General features: G+C 34.5%; 1 protein-coding gene across 1 annotated transcript; it reads left to right on the forward strand.

Annotated features, from left to right (window-relative positions):
• Nucleotides 1-10,136: 10,136 nt before the first annotated feature.
• LOC133813921 (uncharacterized mitochondrial protein AtMg00810-like) lies at nt 10,137-11,311 on the forward strand. The gene is made up of 2 exons (XM_062246950.1): nt 10,137-10,990; nt 11,272-11,311. Exons 1-2 carry the CDS (start codon nt 10,137-10,139, stop codon nt 11,309-11,311), a joined length of 894 nt encoding a protein of 297 aa, XP_062102934.1.
• The last annotated feature ends 1,669 nt before the right edge of the window (nt 11,312-12,980 follow it).

Consider the following 12,980-nt stretch of genomic DNA (forward strand, 5'->3'; position numbering starts at 1 on the left):
TTAGTATAATTGAGTGGGAGTATTATTCATGGATATGAAATCTATAACTTCTGTATGAAAAGTGAAAATATGATTTCCTTAATTGCTTTGTTCAAAAGGTTAAATGATTAAGATCTCATTTTTGTGATTAAGTTCACGAAAATATCATTTATAAGGAACTTAGTGAGAGTTAAAGATAAAATACTGATGAGAGGTAAAACGATAATTTGCACTCAACTCGTTAGTAAGTCATCGATAAAGGATTGGTTGAATGTAATGGTTCCCAGCCATTCATGATATTGAATCTCCAAAAAAAAAGTCACTAGCCTCATTATCTCAAGAGACCTTAACGAATGAATCAAAATATCCAATAAACATAAACATGAGTTCATGATAACTCATGAATTAGACTGATCTACAAGGCGTTGTGTTAGAGAATATATATTATTGCTCAATGGAATTATGGAAAAACCAAATACAACTCTATGCAAAAATACAATGGACAAGATAATGTTGATTAAGTAAGTATTACAACTCAATTGCTCAAAATACAAGTAAATAGAAAGATGTAGAAGAAGAAGATTACAAACTCAATACTATAACAATACAAGTAAATAAGATCAACAAGATCAAAAGAATGAAAACACAAACAAACTCTCACACAACCAAAGTGTAGAGTAGTGGGGATCACCAACTTGAATAAGGATCACAACCTTTGTCCAAAAGCTTATTTCACCCTATTCTTTAAGCACTAAGGGATCTCTCAAGGAAATAGCTCTCTGGAATTATCAAGCCTCAAGGTGTATTTTTCAGCCAAGTGCTTTGTGGATGAAAAATGGTGTTTCATACAAGTGAGCATTAGGCTCCTATTTATAGAGTTTGAGATACCCCTTTGAATTTCAAATTCCACCAACCCCCATGGCTGTTACCAATGTTTAATTGGATGTTTATGGAATTAAAATGGAGATTTGGGAGTTATTTGGGATATTAGAACCGTTTAATTTGGAAAAAACTGAAAATTTACATAGGCTGTCAGCCTCACTGGCCGCGGCCACTAGCTTCTATCCCCCAGGCCGCGGCCACAGGCCATTTTCAGCACAAAAAATTCATTTTTTCAAAACATTACAAAACGTCCCAAATCCTTTCCCACATGATTTTGTAACCTCCAAACACCTATTGGGAGTTAAAAACATGTCTCCAACAGTCATATATCATCATGACTTTATGAAATCCAATCTCAAATGTGTAACATATAATATACACATTATTGGGTAATATTTGGGAGTTACAAATTTGTAACTGATTTTGTAACTCCAAAATATGTCACATTTGGGCACACACATTAGTCCAATTTTGTGACTCTCAATAATATGTTACAAGGTGTGACAAATCACATTTGTGTGACAAATCACATTTTGTCACATTATTTAATCTAATATTATATTATATGAAATAATATAACACGCTGTAGCGCTACACTCAGCCAGAATTGCACTGAAACTTTCCTCCTTCGACTCCACCATTTCCAACCTGAACCAAAAGCTCTCAAACCTCATTTAAAGTCCCAAATGAACCCAAAAACCATCTACACATGTCCTAGGCATCACAACCCAAGTAACCCTAGCCAAAAACTCTCATCAATTCCCTTTAACCAACCTAGAAATCCAAGCTGAATTCCAAATAAAAAACAGAGCAAAGCTAGAGTTTTAATGGCTAGAACCTTACCTCAAGCTCAGTTTAGGATCCTCTTCAATGGTGGAACACAATCCTAAGCCCTCAAGATCCACTTCCCTAGCTTGAATCCTCAAATGAAGCTCAAAAATCCAAAGGAAAAAGGAGAAGAAAAGATGTACGGGAGAGAAACTTTGATACTCTGTTTTGGCTAACCTTCCACAGCCTTCAATGGCTTATACATATCCTAGGGGTGAAAATACTAAATTGCCCTTTTCTAAAGGCTCCCAAGGGTAAAATCGTCATTTCCTGTCTATTTCGTTAATCATAATTAACACCCTTCAATTCCCGTTATTATCGATATTCTCAAAAACCAATAATTCATATCCTGTTACCCTTTAACTCCTGGCAACGCTCTAATCACCAAAATACCCCGAGACTCACCCCGAGCCCCGAACTTAATCCTGTATGACCAAACCGCTAGCTTGCACTCATAGATCGTCTCATGCCGAATGGCTCGAACAAATTCACATTATAATGTGGCCTCAACAATAGCTCACCAACATGCATGAAAATACACAATTACGCCCTCAACGGACCAAATTACCAAAATGCCCCTATGATGAAATGTGGACCCACATGCATGCATTTAACATCATATTATAATATAATTCACATAAACATGCATATAATAGTTTAATGGCATAATAAATCAATTATGGTCCTCCCGACCTACTAATCCAACCACTAAATCGCATTATGGATTTCGGGACAATACACCCACCCCGTTACAAGCCACTGAACCTAGAAAATGAATAACAACAATAAAAAAATCAAGACAATAAACAACTAACCCACTGAATTTGTTGCCTGAAACCCATTGAACATGTTGCCTAAAACCACTGAACCCAGATCTACAAGAGCCCATCCATTCCCATGCATTTCCTTCCATTCTCGTCGCATGAACCCTGACAGTGAATATAGCCTTCAAACCCAACTTCTGATGACGCCGGAGCTCCCAAAAACTTGCTTGCCACGATGCCATAGATCTGTTCATCTTTGTAGCAACAATGGAGGATAGATGAAGCCAGCGCAAGACCCATGCGCGAGCTTCAACCATGGGCATGAAAATGGGGGTTAAGAAGAAGATGAAGATAATGAGGGTTACGGGTTAGAGATTTAAGGTTTTTAGTTTAATTTTTAATTCTTTTGTTTTTATTAAATTAATAAATCTAAATTAAGATTAATTTCATTTTAATATATATTATTATAATTAATTAATTTTTTATTGTTTTTAATGATTTAAAGAATTAAAATTATTAAAAATTAGCTTTAATATTATGAATTATGACACTGATGACTAAAATGCAACCACGTGTTTCCTTGTTGGTAGATAACAAAGTGGAACTAACGAGATTGTGGATTTGCCTACAAAATGGTGGTTTGGGATGTATTGCTACAATAATTAAATTTGTATTATTGTCATATAAATTTCAAATAAATAAACAATAACACACATAAAAGAATGACATAAACATATTAAATGAAAAATTAATTCAAAACATTATTTATGATTTTATATATATATATAATATGATAACCTTTTTAAACATAAATGATAATTTTTTTAATAAAAATTAAGATTGTGTATTATATATTATTATAATGATATTTTATAATATTTAAATTTATATCAATATAAGTATTAAATATCTAGTATTGTATTAAATATTATTATAATAATAATATCTTATAATATTTGAATTCATATTAATATAATTAGTAAAAAAATAGGATTATATATTATTATCACAATAATATTTTATAACATTTAAATCTATATTAATATAATTATTAAATATCTAGTCTTGTATTATATATTATTATAATAATGATATTTTATAACATTTAAATTTATATTAATATTGTACGCCCTGATTTTCCAACGGGCTATTAGCGAGCTGAGATATGGCCTAATTATATATCAGCCACGTGGATACCCCATGACCGGAGCTGCCATCGTCAGGTCCTACCTCTTTAGCTCGAGGTAGCCTAAGGTTCGCCAAGATTACTCAAGGGCTGAGTTAGGACTATGAAGGCCGCAGGTCGAGAAGGCATCCAGCTCGGGATACGAGCTGGAGTTGGAAGCTATGACCTTTTATAAAGTCAACTACGCAATGTAAACGTGCATATATCAGACATCACGTGTCTGATATATCCCTGAATTCTCGGACACGCAGCATGAACGTGTATATTCAGGCACCCACGACTGGGTTGGGCCGTGCGGCCCATTATCCCCCTTACCAGTTGATTAGACCACACTTCATTTGTCAGGTTTTAGAAATTAATCATGAATGTCACAGAAGTGACATGATGGGTAAGAGGGTCACGGGATGACCCCCCTTACCAACTCCTAGGTGCCCTCTCCTATAAATATGGAGACCCTGGGAGTTAGAAAGGGTTAGATTCTATTGTGTAACGAAATATCCTGTAAAGAATACCATAAATATAGCAATAATATTGGCTGGTGGAGTAGAAAGATTTTAACCTTTGAACCACCTAAAAACGTAATTGGGTCATCAGTCCATCTAAAGATCATCCATCTATCTTGGTTCATTATTAAGCACTAATCTCTTTCTCTTATTTTCTTAATTACCTGTTGGCGAAGAACCGCGTCAACAAATATAATTATTATATATGTAGTCTTATATTAAATATTAATATAATAATGATATTTTATAATATTTGAATTTATATAAATATAATTAATAAATATTTATTTATTTTTAGTTAGTTTTAAAAGTATATTCCGTTAAATATTTAAAATATTCCATTAAAGTGAGATATATATTTTCCCAATTCCCCAAATAATACGAGAAAGAACTACTTTCTTTTCTATTATTCTTCCTCTCCATCCATTGTAATTTTTCCAATCCCTCCTACTTTTCATCTCTCTAACCAAACATAGTGTAATAATAGTAGCTAGCAATCACTTTTACGTAACCATACTAACTTAAAAGGGTTTGTTGCAAAATGATCCTTACTTAATAGTATGTGAAAGTAAGTAAATGTCCATATTTTTAATTTTGTAGTAAAATAGTCTAACCACCTTTTTAATATTACGTATTACCAAATATGGTATTGTTGCAAATTTTTACTACTGCGCAAGTATACGCAATCGAATAAACAAGTAATAGTAGTGGAAATATATTATCGTTCCGTCAGGGAATTGATCTAATAATTACCAATAGCAAACTTTTATTTCTATTTGACTAATGAAATTTTAATGACAATTAACAATGAACAATAAACTAAGAAAGCACAATTTAATTAACGAAATTTAATATAAGCGAAAGATTAGAGTATTCTAATTTCATCAACCTTCAATTCTATTCAATCAATAATACAACTAATATGTTTCTTTGATCTATGGTTATAGCAAGTTTACTAATGACAATTCTATTCTCTCTCAAGATATAAAATATTCAGTTTACCTGCGAATTTTCTACATGTCTGTGATAAATTCTACACATAAACCGCATTAAGAACAAAAACCTAATTGCTACACAAACCAATTTGATACTTTCGTTCTAAATTGAAATCTATGTCTATTGTCTAAAGCTATTCCAATTCTCACTTTTCAGATATTGAATTAAAACCAATAATCATGCAACAGATGGCCAATCACTTACAAGCATTAAACATAAGAACAATAGATAACCATAAATTCAAAGATTCATAGAAATTGCATTAAAGACGAATAGAATATCCAGTGACTACATTAAAATACTCTAAATACGAATTTAGTTCATAATATTAAACTTCATCACACAATCTAAAATTCAAAAGCATAAAATAAACACAAACAAAATAAACGCGGATTCTTCTCTGCTTCTTTCCCTTTGCCGTCAGAATGCTTCTTCTTTCTGTCCTTCTCGATCTTCCTTTTATTCTTTTTTACAAAAAAACCCAAAAGCCTACGAATTTCCATGAAAATTTCCAAAAATGCCCTCTTGCCGATATATCGCCTATGATGCTGCGATATATCGCATGGCGAATGTTCTCGATAAAAACGCAAGTTTCTGATGTCGTTTCTGCAAAGCCAAAATTTGAAATTCCTCCTTATGCCGATATATCGCCCAAGACAGGCGATATATCGCCTGTACCATATTTCCACATATTGGCCAATTTTCGGCTACTAAAACCAACATTTATCCAAATTCTCGAACAAATCAGAATTATAACGACAAACTGCACAAGTTCACCAAACAGATTAAATAGAAACTTTCTCTTGAGAAAAACAACCAAATCAATCTGAAAATGTTATCAATAAGCATATATTTTGTACGCTTATCAACTATTTAACAAATTACTATTTGGTTCTAATTTTTTTAATATTATGGTATATGTATATTAGCTTTATTTAATTAGTTTTTATTTTAAAGTTATTTTGAATTTTTTTCGTTTTTTATGAGTTGTTAAATGATATACTATACCACAAAATATATATACTGAGTTGAAAAATATTATATCAACAAGACTTACAAAATTATTACTGAAAATGTATATACTATGTTAACAAAATTATATACTACCATTAAAATATATATACCATTATACAAAAACTAAATATCATAACAAAAAATTGATATATCATACCATAAAAAACATATACACTAGTTGAAAAATAATATACCAACAACTCATAAAAACTTAAAAAATCAATATAACTTTAAAATAAAAACTAACTATGTTAGAGAAATGGAATTAGAAGGTTAATTGCAACATATGAGCTGGCAGAATCAGTGTACGGAAGAATGAGAGAATCCCAAGAAAGATAGTATTGAATCATACCGTTGTAACCAAATTCTGTTATGCATTGCTTTCTGTACATTTACTTTATACGTGTCAGTATTTTTTTGGCTATTGTAATTCCTCCTTTTGCTATTTAATGAAATGAACAGCTCCTCAGCATTGTGAGCTGAGTTTTCCATTTTGTCTAATTTCCTAAATCGTCTCTTGGTATCAGAGCCAGGTTCCTACCGCCGCCGATGTCGACTGAACAAAGTCGAGCTGTTCAAACATCACCAGAAAAACCTGGTGCAGGAAACTCACAGGGAAGCTCCATGGTACAGCCGAGTTCATCAATGGTTGCTGCCCCAATCATGTTGGTGACTCCTTTCAGCAATACTTTGAGTCAGCCATTCTCAACCAAGCTCGACAGAAACAATTTTCCTTTGTGGAAAACCATGGTTATCACAATAATCAGGGGTCACAGATTGGAAGGTTACCTCAATGGTCAAAGACCATGTCCACCTGAATTTATTTCAGTAGAAAAGACAGATAAAAACGAAGATGTTGTTACTAAGCTACAAATGAATCCAGAATACGAAGCTTGGATTGTTCATGACCAGCTATTAATGGGCTGGCTATATGGTTCAATGTCAGAAAGCATTGCCTCAGAGGTAATGGGATGCAGATCTGCATCCGCTCTTTGGACAGCCTTGGAGGAGCTGTATGGAGCACACTCGAAGGCCAACATGGATGATCTCCGCACTAAACTTCAGATGGTTCGCAAAGGAGCTCAATCCATGACAGAGTATCTCAAGATGAAAAGAATGTGGGCAGAATCTTTGGCTTTGGCTGGAGATCCCTATCCAGAGAGACACCTTATAGCCAATGTTTTGTCTGGTTTAGACATGGAATACCTCTCAATCGTTCTTCTGCTTAAGCAGAGAATAAATCTTTCATGGCAAGAACTACAAGGGTCTCTTCTCAGCTTTGACAACAAGCTTGAGAGACTTGGAGCCGTCTCTCCCGCTAGCAAGACTCTGAGTAACCCTTCTGCTAATATGGCTCAGAAGCTCTTTAACCTAACCTCGAGAGGAGGGTATTCAGGTCGAGGCAGTGGGTTTAGCAACAACTCTGGTTGAAGCTACAACAACAATGCAGGAGGTTATCAAGGAAATCAATCCAGGGGTGGAAACAACAATATAGGAAGAGGAAGATATGGTAGAGACAACTCGAGACCCACTTGTCAAGTCTGTGGGAAATACGGGCATTCTGTTGCTGTCTGTTATAACAGATACAATGAGGGTTACATGGGACAGCCACCTCCAAATGAGCATCAACAACATACTGAGAAGCAAAGACAGATGACAACAATGGTTGTAACTCCACAGACCTTAAACGATGACAGCTGGTATGCCGATAGTGGAGCAACCAATCATCTTACTCCTGAAGCAGACAAAGTAAACAACAAGGTGGAATATAATGGTAAGGAACAAATGGTCGTTGGTGATGGAAGAAAACTTCCTATTAAACATGTTGGTACTGGTGTTGTGCAAACTTTAGGTTCTGATCCTTTACTGCTAAGTGACCTATTACATGTACCTTCCATTGCAAAGAATTTTATTAATGTCTCAAAGCTAACAAGTGACAATAATGTCTCTATTGAATTCTTTCCTGTCTTTTGTTGTGTGAAGGAACTAATAACAGGGAAAAAAGTGCTGCACGGAACACTTAAAGAAGGTCTCTACCAACTTGGTCCCATTCTAGCTCATAATCATAGTCCAACAGCCACAACAACTTTCTTTTCTGGTGTCTCAACTCAGTCCTCTACAAAATCTAGTGTATCATCTTTGAATTCCCTAAAGGATACATGTCATAGACGTCTTGGTCATCCCTCCAGTCATGTGTTTGAATCAAGTCTTGAAACTATCTCATGTAAAAATTAATATCAATGAAAATCAAAGTTTCTGTGATGCTTGCCAATTTGGCAAAGCTCACTCACTTCCATTTCAAAAATCAGATAGTCATGCCTCTCATGTTTTAGATTTAATACATACTGATTTGTGGGGACCTTCCCCAATTGCGTCTCATACTAATTTCAGATATTACATTCACTTCTTAGATGATCACACTAGATTCACTTGGTTGTTCTCTTTAAAACAGAAATCGGATGCTTTGGCTGCTTTTATACAATTCAAAAGACTTGTTGAAAATCAATTTGATAGAAAAATCAAACAACTTAGAACAGATTGGGGTGGAGAGTTCCAAGCTTTCAGCCAATTAGTTAATGAAAATGGCATATTCTTTCATCACTCTTGCCCTCATACTTCGGAACAGAATGGTAGGGTCGAACGCAAACATCGACACATTGTCGAGACAGGCCTCACACTCCTTGCACAAGCTCACATGCCCCTCAAGTATTGGTCAGATGCATTTCAGACCGCAGTGTATCTGATCAATCGACTTCCCACCACTGTCCTTAAAGGAAAGTCTCCATTTGAAGTTTTATACTCCAAAACTCCAGATTATAAATTCCTTAAAGTCTTTGGTGCCTCCTGCTTTCCATGTATTCGGCCATACCAGAGCCACAAGCTTGAATTTCATTCTCTTAAATGAATTAATCTAGGTTACAGTGAAGTCCACAAGGGGTATAAATGCCTCAGCCCACATGGTCGCATCTATATCACTCGCAATGTGATTTTTAATGAATCTGAATTTCCTTGTGCCTCTGGTTTCTTTAACACTCGCAACCAGAACAGTTTGTCACCTTGCAGACCCCTCACTCTTGGTTCATACTTCCAACAGTTGCTACCTCTCTAGCTCATGATCCTGCACCTACTTCAGCAAGTATTCCTGTAGCATCCACTTCCCCTGTTACTCCAGCTCCAGCTTCTCAATCATCTGTAAGTGATCCTCACCCTGATGTAGGCTCACCTGTTCCTTTTGCCACTGCTAATATTGATGATCTTATTGATACATCTGCTTCCCCTACTGTTAGTACTACTGCTACTCCTCTTCCTCCAGGTCCTGCTCAACCATCTCATCCAATGATTACTCGGGGCAAAGCTGGAATTTTTAAACCTTGCACCTTTCTTGGACAAGCTGCCTTTTCTCCACTCGATCATATTCATGCTTCAGTGGCCATTTCCCTTCAGCATGAGGGGTGGACATTAGCTATGAAGGAAGAAATCAATGCTCTTACTCGAAATCGAACCTAGACACTTGTGCCTATTTCCTATGACTCTAATGTTGTAGGGTGCAAATGGGTCTTTAAAATCAAGTATAATGCAGATGGTAGTTTTCAACGATACAAGGCCCGCTTGGTTGCCAAAGGCTTTCACCAAAGACCCGTCTTAGACTTTGGTGAGATCTTTAGTCTGGTTGTGAAGACAGCTACAATTCAAGCTGTTTTAACATTGGCTGTAACATATGACTGGGAAGTTCGTCAAATCGATATCAACAATGCAGTCCTTAATGGAGTCATTGATGAAGATGTTTTCATGATACAACCACCTGGCTTTGAAGACCCTCACATACCTCATCATATATGCAAGCTACATAAGTCTCTTTATGGACTTAAACAAGCTCCCAGGGCCTAGTATAACCAACTTCGTGCAACCTTAATTCTTTGGGGCTTTAAAAATTCAAAGGCAGATTCATCATCTTTTATGCTCAAGCATACCAAGTTTGTTTTGATGGTTCTAGTCTATGTAGACGATACTATTGTAACAGGAAATAACTCCATGGAGCTCAACTTGTTCATTACAAAACTGAACACTTCCTTCTCACTTAAAGATCTGGGACAACTCCACTACTTCCTAGGAATCGAGGTGTTCAGATACAATACAGGGATTTACTTATCACAAGGCAAATACATTGCTGAACTGTTACAAAAGGTGCAAATGGAAAATACAAAACCCAGTGTCACCCCAATGACTGTTGGGAAACCTTTGTCCATAATAGATGGACAACCATTGAATCAACCTAGTATGTACAGGAGCATTATTGGAGCTCTTCAATATCTTAGTCACACAAGACTTGACATATCGTTTACTGTCAACAAATTGAGTCAATTTCTCAAACAACCTACTGATGTTCACTGGGGAGCTGCAAAGAGAATACTCAGGTCTTTAAAGGGTACAATGTACCACGGGTTACACATAGCTCCAAGCACCAATTCGACTCTAATAGGATTGTCTAATGCGGATTGGGCTTGTTGCCCAGATGATAGGAAATCAATAGCAGGGTACTGTGTTTTCTTGGGTGACTCTTTGATCTCCTGGGCATCAAAGAAGCAAAGTGTAGTGGCACGCTCTAGTACAGAGTCTGAATACAGAGCCTTGGCTCACTTGGCAGCTGAACTGACATGGCTACAAGAGCTGCTAAACGAATTAAGAGTCAAATGCTCATCTGTTCCTGTCATATGGTGCGATAACTTAAGTGCCAGTGCTTTGGCATCCAATCCCGTGTATCACGCAAGAACAAAACACAGCGAACTCGATGTTCATTTCGTAAGAGATAAAGTCCTGGAAAAGAAACTTGAAATCAGGTATGTGCCATCTCACGTCCAAGTCGTAGATTGCTTAACCTAGGGGCTCACTCCAACACGCTTCCATTTCCTCATTGACAAACTCACTGTGACGCAGTCACCACATCGTTTGAGGGGTGGTGTTAGAGAAATGGAATTAGAAGGTTAATTGCAGCATATGAGCTGTCAGAATCAGTGTACGGAAGAATGAGAGAATCCCAAGAAAGATAGTATTGAATCATACCGTTGTAACCAAATTCTGTTATGCATTGCTTTCTGTACATTTACTTTATACGTGTCAGTATTGTTTTGGCTATTGTAATTCCTCCTTTTGCTATTTAATGAAATGAACAGCTCCTTAGGAGCTGAGTTTTCCATTTTGTCTAATTTCTTAAATCGTCTCTAACTAAACAAAACTAATATACACATACTACTATATTAAAATCATACATTCCTAAATAAATAAAAATTTATAAAAAATAATAATTTAGGTAATCAACGATGTAAAATGGTCATTTCTCAACAATTTTTAAAATGAGTAGATTAGCTTCTTATGCTATTATTTTAAGTCATTTACTATAAATTCTCAGTAATTTATGCCAGATTTGGATTCGTTGTAAAGTGGGCCTGATGAGGCCCATTGAGAGTTGTATTGTAACACATGCATTATATCTGCCTTTGCCGCGTGTAAGTGTGGGAAGTGACTTGTAATGACTACTCACTTATCATCGTCATGGGACCAAATTGCTTGTTACTGGGCTGAAATTGGGCCGACAATGGGCACGTTGTGGCCCACTAACACCACTTTTTTCTCTACGTCGCCCAAGAAATGAACATTTGTGGCTCCTTAAATTTAGCTTACAAAAAATTAATAAAATAAAATACAATAAAAAAAGAGTAAGCTTTCTGCAGAATGGTGCCACCTTCAAATCAATTTCAATTCATTCATCTTTGACTATATTGTTTCCTCATACATGTGCTAACTGCAAAGGTCCCCACTCTTCACTCTCAAAAAAAAAGAAGCAATTATTATATTTAATAATTGGTAAAAAAAAACAAAATAAAAAAAATGATTAGGTAATTTAAGTTATAATTTTTCATAGTAGTAGTAGTTTACGTAACAACTGTTTATAAAATGTCGGTTGAGAAGAAAATGTGTATCAATTATTGTATAAAATTATACTTGAACAAAAAAGTCGTGGAAGGTTTTCTTTGGTCATTGATTTGTTGACCATTGTAAAATAATTGATTTGACCAAAAGTCTCTCCTAAAATTTAGATTCATTTCTTAATTAATTTATATTTTTCAAGATGTTTCTTTTAAATATATACTTTTTAAAAAGCGCAATCTGAAAAATGATCCAATCCATGTTCTTTACTTGATTTACTTTTTTATTTTAAAGAAAAGACAAAGAGTTGATAAAAGAAATTGTTGTCTTAACCCGAGATTTGGAGCAATTAATAATTTATATATTTTTAAATTACTATTATATATCTAACAATACATTAGCTTTTCAAAAGCTTCATCTTTTTATTTTTAAACATTTCTACCCATATTGTTAATGTTGTCACATCGTTTAGATTATGAATTATACGATTTCATTTGGTTGAAATCTAATAAAATTTAGGAAAATTTACATTATTCTGTGCATTAAATTTGTTTAATATAATATATATACAACAAAACATATTTATGTTATTATATACATTTTACTTTTGAAGAAAAAAATTATTTTCGTTATAATATACATTATATATAACAATTATATTCCCTAAGTTTTGTGTTCCTTTTATATTAAAATTAATTTATTTATTTGTTTCCTTATATTTTAAAATTTATTTATTTTATGTAATTCTTTTATTTAGAATGTGTTTTGAATTGATGGTGTTCGCTAACTAAACCTTACGAGATTTATAAACCATTAAGTGATATGATGAAATACTGTGTGTAAGTTTATTTTTAAAAATAAAAAATAATACCTAAATTAAAAATCACTTCATAGTATATGTTT

The sequence above is a fragment of the Humulus lupulus genome, chromosome 2 (genome assembly GCF_963169125.1).
Source record: "Humulus lupulus chromosome 2, drHumLupu1.1, whole genome shotgun sequence".
NCBI classification, from domain to species: domain Eukaryota; kingdom Viridiplantae; phylum Streptophyta; class Magnoliopsida; order Rosales; family Cannabaceae; genus Humulus; species Humulus lupulus.

Excerpts from the sequence above, each read along its gene's own strand:
- LOC133813921 (XM_062246950.1), top strand. The coding sequence starts at position 10,137 with ATGGTTCTAGTCTATGTAGACGATACTATTGTAACAGGAAATAACTCC. Across the intron at positions 10,991-11,271 it reads GAAAAGAAACTTGAAATCAG|TATTGTTTTGGCTATTGTAA; the intron begins GTATGTGCCATC and ends TATACGTGTCAG.